The sequence below is a fragment of the Mustelus asterias genome, chromosome 4 (genome assembly GCF_964213995.1).
Source record: "Mustelus asterias chromosome 4, sMusAst1.hap1.1, whole genome shotgun sequence".
Classification (NCBI taxonomy): domain Eukaryota; kingdom Metazoa; phylum Chordata; class Chondrichthyes; order Carcharhiniformes; family Triakidae; genus Mustelus; species Mustelus asterias.
The window spans coordinates 38,752,753-38,776,118 of record NC_135804.1 but is presented as its reverse complement, the minus strand read 5'-3'; the positions used below and the strand labels follow the sequence as shown (position 1 = coordinate 38,776,118).

At 41.4% G+C, this 23,366-nt stretch overlaps 1 protein-coding gene across 1 annotated transcript in view; it reads right to left on the bottom strand.

Moving 5' to 3' along the window:
• tent4b (terminal nucleotidyltransferase 4B) overlaps nucleotides 1-23,366 on the bottom strand; it is a 76,306-nt gene that overhangs the window by 41,876 nt on the left and 11,064 nt on the right. Inside the window, exons 2-3 of the mRNA XM_078210867.1 lie at nucleotides 9,258-9,381; nucleotides 8,334-8,380 (exon numbers count right to left, since the gene is read on the bottom strand). Coding sequence (XP_078066993.1) covers nucleotides 8,334-8,380; nucleotides 9,258-9,381 — 171 coding nt within the window. The remainder of the gene's footprint in view (nucleotides 1-8,333; nucleotides 8,381-9,257; nucleotides 9,382-23,366) is intronic.

The window sequence follows — 23,366 nt, the reverse complement described above, 5'->3', positions numbered from 1 at the left end:
CTCCATGACATCATCCTTTCCATTTAGACACTCAGCCATACCACACCTTTGTTCACTATGATCCTGTCCATCTTTGCAGACACCTCCGACCAATGGAAGCCATGCCTGCACCTGCTTAAATCCCACTCTAGTTTTTCAAGAACCTAGGTAAAAATCACCCATCACCAATATTTTTGTCACTTCCCTGAATCTATCCTCCCTTGGTGTGACATATATTTTCTAATGATTCTGTAATGCACCTTGGAACATTGTTCTGTGCTTTTTAGCAATGCAAGCTGACTTTAAAACAAACTCAAATGAACAATAAGCTCCCTAATGATCAGTCAGTTTATCCAATAATACAGATCACAGCATATTGGGTTGAAACTGAGTGTGTGCGCTGAATTAGCTGATCTCAGCCAGGATACCGGCTGGATTCAGTTTAAGAAGTGATGTTTCAAAAATTCAATGGTCAGAATACTGCTCCTGATTCCTTCCCAAGGTTCTCTGCACACAGTGGTGGCAAGATTAGACTACACTGCAATATGCAACCATCTCTTCACACTCTAGTCTAATGACCGACCATCAAGTCTAACAATACAAGAAATAGGAGATAATTTGGATCCTTGAGCTTGTTCTGCCATTCATTAAGAATATGGCCGATCTGATCATGATCTCAACTCCACTTTTCCATCAGTTCATTTGTTAGGGACTAGGTGAGAAACTCCAAGGTATGTTATGAAATTAGCCTGGACCTCAACTATTTTTTGATTTTGGCTTTAGCGTCAGCATAAGGTGTTCTGCTCCAGATGTGATTCTATTGACCCACAGAGAAGCTTTTATTAAAATAAACTTTATTTAACACAGTTAAAATATAACAAAAAGAATTTGCATAACTTTTACCATTTGAAATGCTTAAACATGACAAGATATAATTCTTAACTGTTAGCTATTTCTATTAGCATCTATTTAAGCAATGCCCCTACAGATGTAAATTCCTCTTTGGAACCAGTTAGCAAGACTTGGATTTACATGAATTCCCAGTCCAAGAGCATGAGCTCAATTTCCAGAGCGAGGAAGGCTGCTCCGTTCAAATTGCAACTGCTTGTCGTAAACAAGTTGGTATCATTAAACTCAGTTAATGTATAAACACAACCTTCACCAGAAGCATAAGGTGTATCATCACACCTCACCATTAAAGTGAGCAATCAAAGATGGTTTCATTTTTCAAAACTTCTAGTTTCATACTATTAGTATTCTATAATATATATTTTATTAAATCTAAGCATGCAAATATAACAGTAGTACAGTCCATTTCAGTCCTTTTCTTCCACCATTGAACATTCCTTCTTATTTCAAAGTTGTGATAAAGCAGCGGCCATCACTATTTTCCTTCTTTCTTAGTACATTGTTGTTCAGCTGCTTCATCTTTCCTTTTCAAAAACATCATTCAGTCCTTAATTCTGGTTTGACCCCAAGTCAGAAATCAATTTTGTCATTATGATTATAAAGTTTATTTACTGTCACAAGTAGGCTTACATTAACACTGCAATGAAGTTACTGTGAAAGTCTCCTAATCACCACACTCCGGCTCCTGTTCAGGTGCACCAAGGCAGAATTTAGCATGGCCAATGCACCCAACCAGCACATGGAAGGAAACTGGAGCACCTGGAGGAAACCCCCACAAACATATGCAAACTCCACACAGACAGTGGCCCAAGCTGGGAATCGAACCAAGGTCCCTGGCTCTGTGAGGCAGCAGTGCTAAGCAGTGTGCCGCCTGGTTCCAGTAATGTCCTCAGAAAGCAAGGCAAGATCAGGAGATCAAAAAGTTATATTGGATGCAAACTGGCATGCCACTTCAGATTTGTTTTCTAATTTCCTTCTGAACCCAAACAGGTCTTTTCATTGTCAAAGTCCCAAAACGTCAAAGTAGTAATCTTTTCCAGAAGACTGAACTGCTCACAGACCAAAGAGAGCCTGTCCCTTTGCATACTTTCTCAACTTCATGTGTGGTGTTATGGCCATCAAAAGGGTCATCTTATCTCTATCCCTTTCTTGTTAATTGGCCTTAGTTCATCAGTCAGGCAGTCCAATTTCACCTTCTGTTGCAAAGTGGTATGCTCAAAATTATTTCCAGTGTCTCCAGTCATATATCTTTCCAGTCTGTGGGAAGCCAACCGTTTTATTTTTTATAATTTTTTATAACATTTCCTACAATGTATTTGTACTAACATTTTCTCATGGGATAAATCATGCTGAGGTTTCAGGTTTTACTTGTGCTGGAGCATGTTACAATGTTACAACATGCTGAGACATTCACAGCTCGTAATCAGCTAACCTTGGCAGAGACCACTAACTCATGGACAGTGCATGATCAGAGGTCAGAACCAATTAGTGTCAGTCACTTCTACAAATGTGTTTAATTAACCAACGAGTGCAAATAAGCATTCTCTGGAGTAATGTATAATAATAACTGTGTCAAAGAATAATAGAAGATCGGTAACATCATGTAAGACAGAAGGAACTCCGAATAAACTCGTATGCTTGTACCAGACCACGAGGTGGCAGCGAATTCTTGAACCCAACAGTTCCAAGGTAGTTTATCCATTCCTTTATTTGTGTTGGATTTTCACCATCACTTTCTGCACACTCTTTGGCAATGAATGACACACATCAGATTATCTTCTTTGGCGTCAGGACCCATTGGAACCATGGTTCCAGAGATCACCACGGCAGTTATGCTGCTGCAAAAACCACCAATTTACTCAAACACCAGCTATGAACAGTACTGTTTCACTGGGTAGGAATGTCTGTGTAATCTGTATAGAATCATTCTTCCAGCAGTTCATTTCAAATGATGGTACAGTTTCAGTAAACACAGTCTCACTTCATGTCATCATCCTTTTCTTTTGGCTGCAGTAGTAAAGTACTCCTGCTCCTCAATCTCCATCTTGAGATCACACATGACTTGACTGCTGATTGATCTAGTTTTCCTTTCATAGATGAGCTGTTGACAACAATCCTGGAGTTCATGCTCAAGTAACTTCAACAACTCAGGAACAAGTTCCAAATCAGTCATCTTTTCTTGCATCTGTCTCCACACCTGCTCACTTTCCTTATTCACATCTTCGTCCAATAACTGATTCTTCTCCGCCTTCACCAGTTTTACACACTGCCTCCATTCATATCTTCATTATCTGATGTGCAACTATCCACCAGCCCTTTTTTCGATTGAGACTTTCAGCTGCTGCATCTCAGACTGAGGAAACGTCGGTTTCTCCTTCTAAACCTGTGCCAACTTTAGAGGGTCAAGCCTATTTCAATGTTGCTCAATTGGAACAGCACTTCCTACATCTACATCATGGGCATATTATTTTCCCAGATTATTCCCATATATATCTCCATGTGATTGTAACAACTCAAATCATAGAAATCATAGAAACCCTACAGCACAGAAAGAGGCCATTCGGCCCATCGAGTCTGCACCGACCACAATCCCACCCAGGCACTACCCGCATATCCCTACATATTTACCCACTAATCCCTCTAACCTACGCATCTCAGGACACTAAGGGCAATTTTTTTTAGCATGGCCAATCAACCTAACCCGCACATCTTTGGACCGTGGGAGGAAACCTGAGCACCCAAACTCTGAGGTCATTTTGATTTTCTTCAGTAATTTATCCTAATTTCCGATTACTTCCTCACAATCCAATCTAATTTGAGGAATCATTTGGATTCAGTTCTTCATTCGGAGTTGTAACATCTAATACATCTCTCTTCTGCTTTCCTTCCCTACCAAAATATCATTTAAGTATATTCACATGATAGTCTGAGAGTTTCCTTCTATCTGGTGTTATCAAATAATTTACCTCAATTTCCTGTCAATGTTATAAGGCCCACTAAACCTTGCTTTTAAACGTTCACCCATCACTGGTAGTAATACTGACACTATCCCCACTAGCAAAACTACAAGTCTTTGATCTCATATCTGCTTCCTTTTCCATCACGTGCTGTGCCTCATTTAAATGTTGTCCAGCCAACTCATCAGCCCTAGTTAATCTCTCCCTAAAGTTTGAGAGAGTCCAATAACATAGTTTCAGAGTGCTGACTCACTAATTTTCCCTTGATCAATTTAAGTGGTCCTCTTACCTCATGACCAAAAATCAATTCAGCAGGACTGATTCATTAGGTGCCTCCCTAATTGTAAAAAGTACAAATGGAATTCCTTTAGCCCAATCCTCTGAATAATCTTGACTATAGGCCCACAAATTGGTCTTTGAAGTTCAATGTCACAGTTCTAATGCTCCCCAAGTCTGGATGGTGTGCAGTTGATTTAAATTGTTTTACCTTATTCCTAAGCTATCCATAACTTCTCTGAATAACGTCGACATACAATTGGATGCTTGATCGGATTGCATTTGTGGGTAGTCCGTATCTAGTTAAAAAAATTAAGTAATTCCTCTACAATCCTTTTAGCTGTAATATTGCATAATGCAATGGCCTCCAGAAATGTAGTCGACACATCTACTGTGGTCAAATATTAATTCCCGCTTTTGATTTTAGGGAGGGATCCTACACAATCAATTAAGACCCTTGTAAAATTGTTCCTCAAGTGCTGGAATGGGTATTAAGGGCACTGGTTTTATTACCACTTGAGATTTTCCTCTAATCTGACATGGCCGACAAACTTCAACCACATTTTTGTTGGCCTGGACCGCATAAAGATGTCCTTGTATTTTTGCTCGAGTTTTCCTTACTCCTAAATGACCTCCTTTCCATAACCCACTGGTAATACAACTTGATGAACTTCTGCCCATTCTTCATCTGCCTGATTATGTAACGGTCTCCCCAGTACACGCTTAGATTCTTGTGTATGCTTTCTGATACAACTGCTTTATCTTCACATCTTTGTCATAATTCTGCCAATTTTTCTGAACTAAAGATATCTGCTTCCTCCTCTACTTGTTCTTGATCAACCATATGATCAAAAATAGTTTCGGCCAACTGAACTTCAACTTCTTTATCTTTACTCCGATTCCTCCTGTCTCAACCTGTGGCTTTCTGACCTTATCACACAATCAGGAAAAATGCCAGGATGTGTTTCCTGCGACACCTCAGTTGTTCGATTTTTCCACTGGCTTTTCAATCACAGTAGACACCACTTCCACTTGTGATCCGGCAAAATCATTACCTCGGATAAACTGTATTCCTGAAGATGATAATGGTCAGAATTTTCTAGCCATTCACACCACGCCGCTGCATGTGAGGTTGGAGAATTTGGTGCAGGGGGCAACCCCAAGCCCAGATTAAAACAAACACACCAATAATTAGGAGCAATTAACCCTCTGCATATTCAACACGTGAGCTGCTGGTTCTAGACAATTCGACACTGTCAAACAGAGTTGAAGCATAAAAACCACCTTCACCAGGAACATAATACAAAGTACATTTCTTGAATACACAGCATCTTTACACACTACCCCATAACCCTCGACAGTCTTGGAGATCAAAAACAAAAACAGAAAATGCTGGAAAATCTCAGCAAGTCTGACAGCATTTGTGGGGAGAGAATAGAGCCAACATTGGATGACCCTATGTCAGAGCTAAAGCTAAGAGCAAAGAAAATCAGAAAAGATTTATTGTATGAGGGTTTGAGGGGGGGGTGAGCTGTAATAGGCCAAAGGGAATGTAAACGAGAATGAAGGCAGCGGAGAGAGATGCTAAACGTTGGGGGGAATGGAGAAGTAGAAAAATGGAAGTGAGAAAGAAGGATGATAAAAATGGATGAATGAGATGAAAAGATGATACAGAATGAAATAACAAATGGAAATAGGATGAAGGTGGAGGGGAGAGTTCATGCTCTGAAGTGTTCAGTCCAGAAGGCTGTAAAGTGCCAATTGGATGATGAGGTACTGTTCCTCCAGTTTGTGTTGGGGTTCACTGGAGCATTGCAAAAGGCCAAGTGGACAACAGAACAGGGTGGTGTGTTGAAGTGGCAAGCAACAGGAAGGTCTGGGTCCTGCTTGTGGACGAACTGAAGGTGTTCAGCAAAGCGGTCACCCAGTCAGCATTTGGTCTCCCCAATGTAGAGTAGACCACATTAGGAACAGCAAATGCAATAGACCTGATTGAAGGAGGTGCATGTGAAGCGCTGTTTAGGACCTGGGACGATGAGCAGGGAGGTGGTCAAGGGATAGGTGTTTCACCTTCTACAATAGCATGGGAAAGTGCCGTGGGCAGGGGTGAGGTGTTAGAAGTGATGGAGGAGTGGACCAGGGTGTCCCGGAGAGAACAGTCCCTGCAAAGTGCTGACAGGGGGAGTGAGGGGAAGATGTGTTGAGTAGTGGCATCATGCTGTAGTTGGCGGAAATGACGGTGGATGATCCTTTGAATACAGAGCCTGGTGTGGTGAAACGGGAGGACATGGGGGACCCTATCCTGGTTCTGGGAAGGACGGGGACAGGGTGAGAGCCTGTCAACCCCAGTGGGTGGAAAACCACAATTGAGGAAGACATATCGGCAGTGCTATTTTAGAAAGTGGCATCATCAGAACAGATGCGGCGGTGTCGAAGGAACTAAGAGAATAGGATGGAGTCCCTACAGGATGTGGGGTGTGAAGAGCTGTAGTCAAGGTAGTTGTGGGTGTCAGCAGGTTTGTAACGCATACTGGTGGACAGTTTATCACCAGAAATGGTGACAGAGGTCAAGGAGGAGAAGTGTCAGAGATCAAAATCTGTTTAAATCAGTCTTGAATATATTCGATGACCCAGCTGCCAGGGCTCTCTAGGTTAGAAAATTCCAAACCCTCAGGAGTTCTCATCATCTTAAATGGACATCCTTTTATTCTGAAACTAAGATCCCCAGTTCTAGATTCTCCCATGAAGGAAAACATTCTCTCAACATCTACACTGTCATGCTCCTTCGGAATAATTTATCTTTATAAATCATATGGTTTATAAATTATACAATTATCTCTAATTTTTCTAAAATTAGAATCATCCCAACCTGCTTAACCTTTCCTCATAAAACGACAACCCCTTCATCCCAGGAATCAACCTCTGGAACTTTATCTGAACCATCTCCAATGCAAGTATATCCATCTTTAAATAAGAAACCAAACCCGAAAACGGTGTTCTAGATGTGGTCTCAAACACCTTGTACTTTTGAGACAAGACTTTCCTATTTTTATAGTCCATTCGCCTTACAATAAAGATCAACATTCCAGTTGCCTTACTGTACCTGCAGGCTAATTGTGATGTGTACAAGGACACCCAGATTCCTTTGTAGAGTCTCCCAATTTAAATATTTTGCTTTCCCAATCTTCGGGCTAAAGTAGACATCCTCACATTTTATTCCATCTGCCAAAATTTTACCCACTCTCAAACCATCTATATTTGTTTGCAGACTGTGTCCACCTCACAACAGGCTTTCCTACCTATCTGTGCATTTTCAGCAACCTGTCAATAATACACTCTGTTCCTTCATCCAAGTCATTAATATAAATTGCGAGACCTCAGTACTGATTCCTGTCGCAGCTCATGAATTAGTTTGCCGATATGTAAATGACCCTTTTATCCTAACAATTTCCTGTCAGTTAGTTAGTCAGTGTCCTATCCCAATACGAGCTCATATTTTGTGTGACACATTATTGAATGCATTTTAGAAATCCAAGTACAGTACATTTACTGGTTCCCCTTTATTTACGCAATGTTACTTCCTAACGAACCCTAATAAATGTCAGACACAATTTCCCTTTCACAAAACTATCCTCACTCTACTTGATTGTATTGAAAATTTCTGAATGTACTGCTACTATTACTGTTATAAGGATTCCAGAATATTGGTCATTTGGACTTGATACTAAGGTGGACATCACTTGTGGAATTATATCCTGGTGAGCAGTAGGAAGGGAAAGGTCTTGGGAAACATTAAGAGGTCGGAAAAAATGAAAAAGTAACTTAAAAAAAAGGATTCACACAGGTATCGAAGATGTTCACAAAATACATTTACTGGACTCTGAATATTAGAAAGTTACATTTTTGCAACTAAGTGATTCAGTGTCCAAAAAGGGCCCAACTTGCACAAGTCTTTTTCTCTCAGTCTTGAAAAGTTACATGTTATTGATCATTTGGATGGGAATGACAAGTGATATAAAATCTGGAGTAAGTCAATAAAATGTAAATGGGTCAAAAATTCAGAAATAGTGGAAGCTGGTAGTTTCCAAAATCTGATCCAATACAGTACGTTTTATAAAAAGTTCAGACAACGTCCTGGTAGAGGCCTATGAACAACTTGTCACAAATTCATGTAAATATTTTACATTACTACTTGTACTTTCCAAATATTACCTTGTTGGCAAGTATAAACCAGTGCTAAAACTTCCAAATATCTGCACCTGAAATATAATTTATTTAGCATTAGTTAAATGGTACACATGAGAAACATATTTCAATTAAAATCACAGTAAAACAATTTGCAGCTAACTACATAATTTGTTGGCATTTACTGCCCACTAGTGGATACAATGGAATTTAAAACTATTTTATAGAATAGCAAAATAATAGAACTGCAATACAAATTTGAGGGGGAAAAAGTGGCTCAAGATCTTAGAGATATTTTCTAATGCTGCTTCTTGCTTCTGCTAAAGTACAAAATAGACCGTAGACTCACTGGCATAACAAAACACATCAGTTCAAGACTTTCCACAAGTGACATTTTGCTATATCACAGAATATTCCAGTGCAGAAAAGAGGCCCTTCAACCCATCGCGTGTATACTGACGCATGAAAGGCCAAGACCTGCCCACCTAATTCCACTAGCCAGCATTTGGCCCATAGCCTTGAATGTTATGGCGTGCCAAGTACTCCTCCAGGTACTTTTTAAAGAATGTAAGGCATCCCGCCTCCACCACCTTCCCAGTCAGTGCATTCCAGACTGTCACCACCCTCTGGGTAAAAATGTTTTTCCTCCAATCCCCCCTACACCTCCCACCCCTCACTTTTAACCTCATAACTGACCCTTAAACTAGGGGAACAGCTGCTCCCTATCCACCCTGTCCACGCCCCTCATAATCTTGAGCACCTCTATCAGGTCACCCCTCAGTCTCCTTTGCTCCAGAGAAAACAACCCAAGCCTATCCAACCTCTCTTTACAACTTAAATGTCTAACAAAGTAAGTGAAACAGGATATGAGAGATATTCAACAGTATTCACTGCTGAATACGTATCTGGTTTCTGATGCCTTTAATAAATAATACCCCCTTCAGTACTTACATCTGCACTGGGCCAGAGTTCTTTGATGACATTTTCTATCCTTTCAACAACCTCCATTCGCATTTTTTCCTCTTCACGTCTAGGCGAAATGTAGTTGTAGAAGTCAATAATTTCTTCATGAAGTCTGAAATGTTTAAAACAAATATTGCCTTAAATAAAGAGCTGCTATGACAATACAATCTAATAACATTCATAAATATCTTCAGAAAATTAACTGTGTGTTTGGCACAAAAGAGAAAGCCTAACTAATCCCAACCTGACTTGTTCCTACATCTCTTCATCCCTTCAATCATGGAACCATAGAATCCCTACAGTGCAGGAGGCTATTCAGCCCATCAAGTCTGCACTGATTCTCTGAAAGAGCATCTTATCCAGGTCTGAAGACTAGCAAGCGCCCATGTGGTTGGCCTGTGAGTCAAAGGCATCGTAGTAAATTAAGATGGTGCTCAAGTTTTTACAGAATATTTCCTCTGCACAATATAGGTTATGCCTAGGGTTTTTTTCTCTAGAAAAGAGATTGAGTGGGTGACCTGAAGGTGGTTTTCAAGATTCCAATTGGGTTCTTTAGGGTCAACATTGCAATGTTTCCACTAGTGTCCAAGACAAGAACTAGAAACTGAAAGATTTTTAGAAGAGCTCATTAACAATTTGGAGAGCTCCCTCAAAACCAAGTTCAGTGAAATACTATTTGTTGTGAATGCTCTGATGAATACAGCATTGCTTCTTCTGCAGCACAAAGTGGTTAGAAACATTTAGCATAACCTACTTCAGTGGAGTTGGATTTTCATCAATGTCATTAATTAACAAGTATCAAACCATGATGAATACTGACCATAACTTGTGTCTGTGCTTGTCAAAACATACCTCCAACTTGTGATAGAACTATTGTTCAATACCAACAATTTACTCTAAGCAAAAAAAGTATAATTTTTATACAGTAAAAATACTTGCATTGGAGGTTGATGGAATTTTTATAACATGAGACAGAGCTGCTACATTCTAGATAAGTAGGCTGTGAAGGATAGAACTATAACCGCGTCTTCACAAACTTAACTTTCTATTTGTAGCAACAGACTTCTACAAATATGCAGTTCCAAACACAACCAAAGTTACAGTCTGCTGTATACAATTAAACACCCAATTATATTAAGACAGGAGCCTCAGCAGAAAAAATAGTAAGAACCCCTGGTCTATGGCAAGCTTGCACATGCAATACCTCCTACACTCACTTGATATCTGAATTCCAACATATTACTATTAAGCCCTACTCTATTGATATGACACTTCAATTAATATTCACACTTCAAGTGCCAGGCAATGATAATCTCCATCAAGGAGAATCTAGCCATCGCTCCTGGTCATTCAATGGAATTACCATCGATGAATCTCGTGGGTTACATTAACCAGAAATTGAACTGGACTAACCATTCAAAAAACATAGCTACAGAAGCCGGTCAGAGGCTCAGAATCCTGCGGCAAGTAATGCAACTTCAAGAGCTTCAAGTTTTTAGGTGTCCAGATCACCAACAACCGGTCCTGGTCCCCCCATACCGATACTATAGTTAAGAAAGCCCACCAATACCTCTACTTTCTCAGAAGACTAAGGAAATTTGGCATGTCAGCTACGGCTCTCATCAATGTTTACAGATGCGCCATAGAAAGCATTCTTTCTGGTTGTATCACAGCTTGGTATGGCTCCTGCTCTGCCCAAGACCACAAAGGACTACAAAAGGTCATGAATGTAGCCCAATCCACCTCACAAACCAGCCCCCCATACAGTGACTCTGTCTACACTTCCCGATGCCTCGGCAAAGCAGCCAGCATAATTAAGGACCCCACGCTCCCCAGACATTCTCCCTTTGGGGAAAAAAATACAAAAGTCTGAGGTCACGTACCAACCAACTCAAGAACAGCTTCTTCCCTGTTGCTGTCAGACTTTTGAATGGACTTACCTTGCATCAAGTTGATTTTTCTCTACACCCTAGCTATGATTGTAACACTACATTCTGCACTTTCTCATTTCCTTCTCTATGAACGGTATGTTTTATCTGTATAGCGCGCAAGAAATAATACTTTTCAATGTTAATACATGTGACAATAATAAATCAAATCAAAAAACTCCTGACTTGCCAAAGCTTGTTCACCATCTAGAAGGCACAAATCAGCAATGTGATACTCGCCACTTGGCTGAACGACTACAGGTCCACACTATGCAGGACACAGCAACCCACTTGATTGGCACCCCCTTCCAGAAACATTCACCCACTCCACAACCAATGAACAGCGGTAGCAGTGTATACTATCTATAAAATGCACTGCAGGGATTAGACAAAGTTCCTTCGGCAGCACCTTCCAAACCCACGTCCGCTATCATCCAGAAGAACAAGGACGGCAGACACATGGGAACACCACTACTTGGACGATCGCCTGCAAGTCACTCATCATCCTTACTTGGAAATATATCGCCATTCCTTCACTATCGTTGGCTCAAAATCCTGGAACTCCCACCCAAACAGCACTGTGGGTGTTTCAACACAGTAAGAAGTCTAGCAACACCAGGTTAAAGTCCAACAGGTTTATTTGGTAACAAGAGCCACTAGCTTTCGGAACAGCCTGTTTCTTTGTCAGGTGGGTGGGAGTTCTGATCACAAACAGGGCACAAAGACACAAACTCAATTTACATGAATAATGATTGGAATGTGAGTCTTTACAGCTAATCAAGTCTTAAAGGTACAGACAATGTGAGTGGAGAGAGCGTTAAACACAGGTTAAAGAGATGTGTATAGTCTCCAGACAGGACAGTTAGTGAGATTTTGCAAGCCCAGGCAAGTCATGGGGGTTACAGGTAGCGTGACATGAACCCAAGATCCCAGTTGAGGCCGTCCTCATGTGTGCGGAACTTGGCTATCAGTCTCTGCTCAGCGACTCTGCGCTGTCATGTGTCGTGAAGGCTGCCTTGGAGAACCGAAGATCAGAGGCCGAATGCCCGTGACCGCTGAAGTGTTCCCCAACAGGAAAAGAACAGTCTTGCCTGGTGATTGTCGAGCGGTGTTCATTCATCCGTTGTCGTAGCGTCTGCATGGTCTCCCCAATGTACCATGCCTCAGGACATCCTTTCCTGCAGCGTAACAGGTAGACAACGTTGGCCGAGTTGCAAGAGTATGTACCGTGTACCTGGTGGATGGTGTTCTTGCGTGAGATGATGGCATCCATGTCGATGATCCGGCACATCTTGCAGAGGTTGCTGTGGCAGGGTTGTGTAGTGCCGTGGTCACTGTTCTCCTGAAGGCTGGGTAGTTTGCTGCGGACAATGGTCTGTGAGGTTGTGCGGTTGTTTGAAGGCAAGTGGGGGTGTGGGAATGGCCTTGGCAAGATGTTCGTCTTCATCAATGACATATTGAAGGCTCCGGAGGAGATGTCGTAGCTTGTCCGCTCCAGGGAAGTACTGGACGACGAAGGGTACTCTGTCCACCGTGTTTGTCTTCTGAGGAGGTCGGTGTGGTTTTTCGCTGTGGCGTGTCGGAACTGTCGATCGATGAGTCAAGTGCCATATCCTGTTCTTATGAGGGCATCTTTCAGCGTCCGGAGGTGTCTGTTGCGATCCTCCTCATCCGAACAGATCCTGTGTATACGGAGGACTTGTCCATAGGGGATGGCTTCTTTAACGTATTTAGGTGGAAGCTGGAGAAGTGGAGCATTGTGAGGTTATCCGTGGGCTTGCGGTACAGTGAGGTGCTGAGGTGACCGTCCTTAATGAAGATGTGTGTCCAAGAATGCAACCGATTCCGGAGAGTAGTCCATGGTGAGTCTGATGGTGGAATGGAACTTGTTGATGTCATCATATAGTTGTTTCAGTGATTGTTCACGATGAGTCCAAAAGGAAGAAAATGTCATCGATGTATCTAGTGTATAGCATCGGTTGAAGGTCCTGTGCGGTGATGAAGTCTTGTTCGAACCGGTGCAAGAAGATGTTGGCATATTGAGGTGCGAATTTGGTCCATGGCTGTTCCGTGTGTCTGGATGAAGAACTGGTCGTTGAAGGTGAAGACATTGTGGTCCAGGATGAAGCGGATGGGTTGTAAAATTGCATCTCAAACTGGCAGTTGTCGGCATTTAGTATTGAGGCAGTTGCAGCAATGCCATCATCGTGGGGGATGCTGGTGTAGAGTGCCGAGACACCCATTGTGACGAGGAGTGCTCCTGGTTCAACTGCTCCATGTGTGCTGAGTTTCTGTCGGAAGTCCATAGTGTCGCGACAAAAGCTGGGGGGTTCTTTGTACAATAGGTTTCAGGATGCCCTCGACGTAGCTGGAGAGGTTCTCGCACAGGGTCCCATTGCCAGATACGATGGGACGGCCGGGTGTGTTTGCCTTGTGTATCTTCGGGAGGCAGTAGAGATCTCCAACGCGGGGAGGATGTGGGATGAGAGCATGGAGGGTGTTCTGAAGGTCCGGATCAAAAGTCTTGCGGTACAGTGCTGAGTTGACGAGTGTGTTCTTTGGTCGGATCTGCGGGTAACCGTCTGTAGTGTTCCTCGTTGTTCAGTTGTCGGTACACTTCTTTGCAGTGATCCGTTCTGTTGAGTATGACTATGGCCCCTCCTTTGCTGGTTTGATGACAATGTTGCAGTTGGTCTTGAGAGCGCAGATGGCGTTGTGTTGTGCTTGGGTGATGTTCGGGGCTGTCTTGAGTGCGGTTGATGAATTTGGTGTTGACGCACCTCCTGATGGCTTGAGCATACATGTCAAGTCGAGGGCAGCGGCCTTCCGGAGGAGTCCAATTCGACTCTATCCTCTTCGGATGCACTGCGGTTTCTACACAACAGGGACTGCAGCAGTTCAAGCAGGCAATGCACTGCCACCTTGGAGGGCAATAATACCCATATCCCATAAACAAACAAAAAATTCCCTCACTTAATACTTAACACAAAACCCAGCAAAACATCTTTCTCCAGCATTTTACTCCTGTCCTATTTTTGTACAAGTTCCATTACATAAATAGGAGGAATCTATCTTACATAGCACATTGGTGTTCCAGGGGCTACACCACAATGACGGTTCGTAATTTTAAATCATGCAGCTAGCTTTTGAATATCTTCAAATACCCAACAGAGATGTTCATAGACAGCTGACACTCGGTCGACTGCTCCTCTTTTCAACAAGAAAATGGTGATTACTATGAAAGGCAAAACCTATTGTAAAGTACAAAGTAAGCATTGAAGGACAGGCAAAGCCGGTAAAGGTATTGAGAGTTCTCACAATGGCCCAATCAGAACTGCGAACTCAGCAAGTAAACCCATACCAACTATTTTATGATGTACAATGTTGGCCAAGCCACAACAGCATCTGCATTTATATGGTAGTAATTTAATTTCCTTCTCAATTCAGATGCAAAACAACAAACCATTAACCACAATCATGCAGTTAAATAGTATTTTCATAAATTGAAAACAGTACTTCAACAGAGCTTACAATTAATTTCCCAGCTCCTGGGAGGATAGCAGTTAAAAAGTCCTTTGGTGACCTAATCCATTGTAGCACGTTTTCATCTATGCCAAGGAACATGCTCAATTACATGAATGCAGATTTTTGAAATGTATTTACAGAGGGAGAAAACAATGTCCCCAGTGTTGACAACCATTCTAAACTATTTTTCATTTTTTCCATTCTTTCATTTCTTTACCTTTCTAAGTTATAATTTATGTCTTGCGTTCTGTATGTTTCTCAACTGCATGCATGGAATCTTGCATTTAATTTATCGTTAGTGTAATAAAACAAATATACAATCACTAAGCTTGTTTTTTTAATTCAAAGACTGAATGCAAAAAAGACCGACTAAAACACAATTTTTTGCCCTATTACTGAATTGTCAGATCAATAAGGATTTGATTAAAGTTGGTAAAATCAGAATCCAGATGAAATATGTAAATAGGAATATGGATAAGGCCAGTTTTCCTGCACAAACACATTCAGCCAAATGTTTGGACAGGTGTGTGCTGAGGAAAGGGGCAGACAAACTCAATATGAAACAATAATGATTCCCTCTTTAGCTCTCCCAGAGAAACCTGTCATACCAAAAGAGGACTGCTGGTGTCTCTATGAAGGGTCACCAATATGAGCCACTGACCCGTTAAGCAATAATTCATGGGAGTCCTTGGTTTGTGACCAACCAAAATGGATAAGATTCATTTGGGAAAGCAGAGTCTGCAGATCACACACTGGACTTATCAGCCATCTTGGTATCCACTGAACCAATATGGAATCAATTCATCCTTGACCCCCAAGGGACTGCCAAAGCAGCAGCACAGGGCACCAGCAGAATCAGGTCCTAGCATCATTTGTACTCACTCTGGGATTTGGAGATCTGCCTGGATCTCAATTTCCTCATATTCTACTTACAAATTCTCTTCTCAATTCACATTAAAGCTTACATAATACTTCATCAAAGTGCCTACTATTCATCCATGATCCAAAGTAGGGAATGAAAGTGCATGCTGCCCATTATCCTAAACATAGAAAATTTACAGAACAAAGACCATTCTGCCCATCATGTCCATGCCAGCCCAAAAAAGAACAATCCAGGTTACTCCCACTTTTCAGATCATACACAGCCCTGTGGATAGCAGCACTTAACAGTGCTAAATGCAACAAGTGTCTCTGCCTTTACCACCCCTTCAGGCAGTGAATTTCAGGCCTCCACCATCCTCCAGGGTAAAAAGATTTCTCAGCATCACACCCCCAACCCTGGCAACGTCCTGATATATCTCATTTGCACCCTCTCTGATATGGTTGCCAGAATGCTATTCCTAATATGGCCTAACTAGTATTCCAGCATAGCCTCTGTGCTCCTATATTCTGTGCCTCAGCTAAAAACACATCCAATATTGCTGACAGCGCAATCAAACAGCACTTACTCAGCAATAACGTGCTCAACGCTCAAGAATCTCAACACCATCCAAGACAAAGTTTCCCACTTGACCAGCACCCCATTCATCACCTTAAACATTCAATCCCTTTACTGACGTATTGTGGCAGCAGTATGCATCATGTACATTCTTGATTTGATTTACTGTCACATGCATCAGTATGCAGTGAAAAGTATTGTTTCTTGTGCGCCATACACACAAAGCATACTGTTCATATAGAAGGAAAGGACAGAGTGCAGAATGTAATGTTAGAGTCACAGTTAGGGGGTAGAGAAAGATCAACTTAATGCAAGGTAGGTCCATTCAAAGGTCTGGTGGCAGCAGGGAAGACGCTGTTCTTGAGTCGGTTGTTGCATGACCTCAGACTTTTGTATCTTTTTCCCAACGGAAGAAGGTGGAAGAATGTCCTGAGTGCGTGGGGTCCTTAATTATGCTGGCTGCTTTGCCGAGGCAGCGTAAAATGTAGACAGAGTCAATGGATGGGGGACTGGTTTGTATGATGGATTGGGTTGCATTCACTTTTGTAGTTTCTTGCATGCTATACAGACAAAGCATACCGTACGTAGAGAAGGAAAAGGAGAGGGTGCAGAATGTAGTGTTACAGTCACAGGTAGGGTCTAGATAAAGACCAACGTAATGAGGTAGGACCATTCAAAAGTCTGATGGCAGCAGGGAAAAAACTGTTCTCGAGTTAGTTGGTACATGACCTCAGACTTTTGTATCTTTTTCTTCCACCTTCTTCCATCGGGAGAGTATATCACGCTGTATGGGATCCTCGATTATGCTAGCTGCTTTTCCGAGGCAGCAGGAAGTGTAGACAGAGTCAGTGGATAGGAGGTTGGTTTGCATGATTGACTGGGCTTTGTTCACGACCCTTTGTACTTTCTTGCTCGAAAATCCACCAACTTTCCCTTGACAGAAGCTTCCCAACCTTCGACTTCTACCACCCATGAAGCAGAGGAATGGAAACACTACCACTAGTATGTTCCCTCCAAGTGGCTTACCATACCGACTTGGAACTATATCACCATTCCTTCTCTGTCAGTGGGCCAAAATCCGAGAACTCCTTTTTTCAACTATCATGTATTAACTCCGTCTTTTTGGAAGACGGTATTCATTAAGAACCATGTTCATTTCCTTTTTAAATAATTCACCCTGCATTTTGTAAACTCTCAGCTTTTTTCAGTACTGAGCTCTCAGCACTGCACATAGCTTTCCTTCTCTACCTTAACCTATGACGTACGCTCATTAACATGCAGAAGTGGCCTAATTTTGCGAGTTCCACCCCTTGTTCTTTTTGGGTAAATATTTGTTCCGAATGCTCACTATCTTGTCCTTGATTGCCTCCCACTACTCTGGCACTGATTTACCTTCAAGTATGTGTTCCTGGTCCACTTTTGCCAAATCACTTCAGTGTAGTAAAATTGGTTGTTCCTCAATTTGAACCTTTTATTCTTGATCTATAGTTGTCCTTTTCCTAACTACACTAAATTTAGCTGAATTATGATCACTAAGAAAATGCACTCTCACCAATATCTCTTCCACCTACCCAGCTCCATTTCCAAAAATTAAATCCTGGCAGTGTTCAAAATACACTGGGGTAGCAAGCAAATTTGCCCTCAAAAGCCTCCCAAATAAAAATCAACTTTAGGGACAACAAGAGAAAGGTCACCCCCATACATGGGAAAAACAGAATCTGTAAGCAGCTGCCCCTCAATCACAGATTTTATTTCTCCCATGCCTGCTGCTCCAGCTCCTCCAATCACAGGTTCCCTCCACCCTGCCCTTGTTGCTCAAAAAACAGGATATATGATAGGAGTAGCAGCAAAGGGGGAGGGCGGGAACCTAAAAAAAGGTGCAGCAGTTATTCTGGCCAGTACACTGCCACCATAGTCCATCATTTCAAGACACTGCCATTTGACAGGGAGGTAACCAGTGGTTTCTGCCCACAAAAACCTGGACCTCAAACAAAGACCCTCAAAGACCAGGTGTCAATCTCGGGACAAAAACTCATCGCTAAAACACAGACAGGAGCCATTTGCTAATTGATAGGTAACTTGGTGCTGCAGAATTAATTAGTTTCTATTCACCTTTTTGCACAGTCGGAACTTTGGAAGTCAGTATACGGACTTGTTTGTCAACATTCATTTTAAACCAAAGTAGTGAGGGGAAAGAAACTTGAAATTGGCAGAACAAAATGAAAGAACCTTGGAGTGTGTGCTAACAGTTTGCAAATGATTTTTTAAAAGGGCTGCAGACATGTTACCTTGCGTCAAATAGTTAGATAACTGAGTATGGGAAATTAAAACACCTTATAGATTGCAAGTTCTATCTACGTACTGGCTAAAATGTTCTCAAATGTATTTTAAGAATTTTACATCCTCGGAACTTTTCACACTGATTTAATGAGATTCACTACTATTACTACGTATGGTTTCTACACCTCAGAAATTTGCCTAAATATTTGTTTTTCTAAATCTCTCTGATGGGGGGGGTCTATGGTATGGTATATTCCAAGTAGTATGATCTTCCATTTTTTGTTCTTATGTTCAACACATATGGCCTAATTTGAAGATGCTTCTAGCATAATTATTCTCTTACAGCTGTGATCATTTCTTTAACCAATATTGTCACTCCCTTTTTACTCCTACCAACTCCCCCCCCCCCCCCCCCCCACCCCACACTCTCATTTGCCTTGCTCATCACACTCTTGTAATGAACTATGTATGACTATTCACTGAAGAATTCCTTAGTTGTCCATTTTCTAGCCTTTGTTTTCTCAATCTTCCATTCTCACTTACTAATATTCTCCATTTGAAATCGTTGCTCAGGTTTCTAACCGCTGCCAAGCTAACTTAAACTCCCCCCTCAGTAGTAATGGCAAACCTCCTGTCAGAATATTGGTTCTGGCCATGTTGAAGGACAAAATTCAGCTCAGACAGGTCCCATCTTTCCCAGATTTAGTCCCAATGCATCAGATCTCCTAAAACCCTCGCTCCTGCATCATCTTTGCAGCCATGCATTCATCTGCATTATTCCCATATTTCTGTCCTCACTCGCATGTAGAATGCATAGTAATTATGGGACGACAACTTTTGAAGCTTCTGAAATGTTTATTTCTTTCCTAGCACTCCAACATCTTGCCTGCATGACTACATCCCTCTATCTATGTCAATGGCAACAATAAGAACCATGATCTCTGTTTGTTCACCTTCTCCTATCAGAGTGACCTACAATCACTCAAATCCTAGCACCAGGGAGTTAACACACCACCCTGGAGGTGTGTTGATGGCCACAGAAATGCTCATTTGTTCCCTAACTATATAATCCTCTATCACTATTGTTTGCCAGGCCATTCTCCGTGAAATCTTGCACTGCCTGCTCCTCGCCGTTTGCCTGGCATTCACCCATTCACTCTCTACTTGCACACTCTTAACACCTCCTGAAACTTGCTATCCATGTAGCTCATACCTTCAGATGCCAAAGCGCTAAGCTCTCCAATTTGCTCCCTAAGCCACTCTGCCTCTTCACCTCATTCTCCTCCTTCATGACACTTATTAAAACCTACCTCTGACCAAGGTTTTGATCACCTGTCGTAATTGTCTGAAATGAATTGGTGTTAAATTTTGTTTGATAATACTCATGTGAAGTGCCTCGGGACACTTTACTATATTAAAGGCACCATAAGAGTGCAAGTTTTGTCCTTGCTTTTGAAGTGCTGGGATCATATCTAGCATTCCAGCAAGGGTCATTTGATAATAATGAGCAAGAACCCTTAATAATTTTCTTTATTCTAACAATCTGACAGTCAAGATCTGCTTTAGTAGCCCACTACCATCACATCTAAAATCAGCTCAGTACAAAAAGGATTAAACCTTTGAAATTCTTCACATTGTATGGCTTAGCTATTCCCTACCTAACACCATTGTAGAAGTATCATAATTTGTTCTGCAGTAGCTCAGAGAAGGCCCACAACCACATTGCATCATTACTCACATCACGCAAACTAAAAGCATGACTTAAGTGGGATCTAGCGTTTCTTACCCTAGTGTCAATATTAAAATGCATACCCACAATATCCCTGCTATTTGTTACTAGTTATTACGAAAGCTCTGAGAGGGTTCCTAAAGTGCTGCCCACTGAGACGTCCAGTCAAGTCTATATGTATAAAACAGTAGAAAATCCTAGCATACGGTCTGGAATGCATTGCCTGGGAGGGTGGTAGAGGCAGGTTGCCTCACATTCTGTAAAAAGTATCTGGATGAGCACTCAGCACATCATAACATTCAGGGATATGGGCCAAGTGTTGGCAGGTGGGATTAGGGGGGAGTTCATGTGTTTCTAATGTGCCGGTGCAGACTCGGGCCTCTTTTGCACTGTATGATTCTATATTTGTTGGAAAGGTACAGTTGGTTAATGACAGTCAGCAGAAAATTCTTCTCACACAGCATAACAATTTCAGATTTTGAAACATGCAGTAATGAGCACACATATCAGAACATGGGATATTTTCTTAATACACAATCATTCACAAGTCTCGAGTTTGAGGAATGGGAGGGAAGTAAATATTATGCATGTATCTCACTGAAAGAAAACTTCGAGGTTCAAATAATCTCAAACCAATTCCTTCCATAATTTTGGACACCTTTGCTTATTTTGCACAAACTGACATAACATTGTATGTAATGCAAGCAGACACTTTGCACGGACAAACACTGCAGTCTCATTATAGATGGTTATTAAAGGTTATTATAATAATTCTTGACACTGTCATTTATGCAACCAATGTCCCTCTTACTGGGATTCTTTGCTAGTTTTGCTCAATATATTAGCCATGTGGCAAATCATATTTGATTTGTAAAATTTAAAAAGTAACAAGGCATTGTCATTAGGCGAGTAATCGCAAGTCATTCACATGGTTCATGGTTGTGCACTTTGACCCTTTTGTATAATTAATGGTAAAATGACAAAACAAAGCATAACTTGATTTGTTTTTGATCATGGTTAATACATCACATCCTTGGTTACTGAAGTGTGGCAAATGCATATTTAAGAAAGCATACACGTGATATACATTATCCTATACTTGCACAATACAGGTAAAGGCGTTTTCTACTAATAGTCAGTCATGGTGACACCACTTAAGTGATGTCACCATGACAGCAGTTTTGATTGAACAACACTTCTAAATTAAACATGCCCGACATAGCAATAACTCACGTAGACAAGAAAAGTCTAGAATTCAATCAGTGTTACGTTGCAATTGGAGGCAGAAAATAACAGCAGTCTTTGGTGGGGAGAAGGGAAATGAGTCAAACTTGCCCTCAACTCCTGCACCAATCTGGTTGGCTACAAGACTGGAAATGGAAGAGGAAAAATGATAACAAGGTCCCACCATTAAATTCAACAGGACATGCATAGCTCCAGGAATTCCACCCCCACCCCACCTTATGCTACTGCATTCCACCCTGTCCCACCCCTGTGTCCAAGGGCTGTAATTAAATTTGGCCCCTTCAGTAGAGGTGGTGTTACTGGAGGAAAATAGTTACAAAAATGAAAACAAGCTGCACAAATTATAAACTATAACTAAATCAACCTCTCCTTCCTTCTTTAAGACACAAACCCTACCTTGGACCAAACTTTTGGTGTCTATCCTAATAATGCCTTATTTGGTTCCATGTTAAATTTGTTAATGCTCCGGTGAAGCCCCTCGAGGCATTCTACAATGACAATCTCTGAACCTTTGAAAATGTTGTTCTTTTGACATTAAAATGTGTTTCTTTTCACATAATTTCAACTTCAAAATACAACTAGCATTGATGCAACCATCGTGTCATGGGATAAACACACAAGAGAAAGAAATAGGATATGCTGATTGGATTGGTGAAGGTTGGGAGGAGGCTTATGTGGCAAATAAATCTGTGGGGTCAAATGGTCTGTTTCCATGCTGCTAATAAATATAATGTCATACTTAATACTCCTCAAGCAATTAAAACACTAAATTTCAACATCTTTGACATACAATGAACTGTGGTACATTATATGGTCTATTCTTAATTCAAAGTTGACCCATTCAAATGAAATTAAAAAGTGACTCCACCAAAATTGCATTTCTTAAATCAAACCTCTTAATTAGAAAGAGCTCCCAATGCAAATGAGACAAGTGGAGTCCACTACTTAAATTGACTTGAACCTGGGATCAACATCAGGTGTCAATCTTCCAGCATTGCTGAGCAGAGAATAAAATTGGAAGGAATTCAAGAGCATGGATAGCCCAAGTACAAGACCCTTACCACTGAGTCATGGAGTCAGAGGTTTACAGCATGGAAACATGCCCTTTAGCCCAACTTGTCCATGCCGCGCTTTTTTAAAAAACCATTAAGCTAGTCCCAATTGCCCATGTTTGGCCCATATCCCTCTATACCCATCTTACCCATGTAACTGTCTTTTTAAAAGACAAAATTATACCTGCCTCTACTACTATCTCTGGCAGCTTGTTCTAGATACTCACCACCGTGTTGTGAAAAAATTGCCCCTCTGGACCCTTCTGTATCTCTCCCCTCTCATCTTAAAACCTATGCCCTCTAGTTTTAGACTCCTCTACCTTTGGGAAAATATATTGACTATCTAGCTGATCTATGCCCCTCATTATTCTATAGACCTCTATAAGATCACCCCTCAGCCTCCTACTCTTGAGAAAAAAGTCCCAGTCTATTCAGCCTCTCATAACTCAATCCATCAAGTCCCGGTAGCATCCTAGTAAATCTTTTCTGCACTCTTTCTAGTTTAATAATATCCTTTCTATAATAGGGTGACCAGAACTGCACACAGTATTCCAAGTGTGGCCGTACCAATGTCTTGTACAACTTAAACAAGACATCCCACCTCAGACAATACAAAATCAAATAAAAGTTTCCTTCTCCATCTACCAAAAAAAAAGAGAGAATCGCTGCCTTTTCGAAGCAGAAATTTTCCTGCCAAAGGAAGAGGATGTACAGCTGATCTTTCCCTGGTGTGGAAATCTGCTCTGCTGGGCTGGTTGAAGTGGAACAGAGCAGTTTACCTATCTGGACTATCTGATCTCATTTTACAAGAAAAGCAAAAGCAAATGGATTCAGGAAGCTTTCTAAATCACGGATAAATGGCTTCAAAAACTATCCTGTAGGTGAGTCCAGGTCCATACA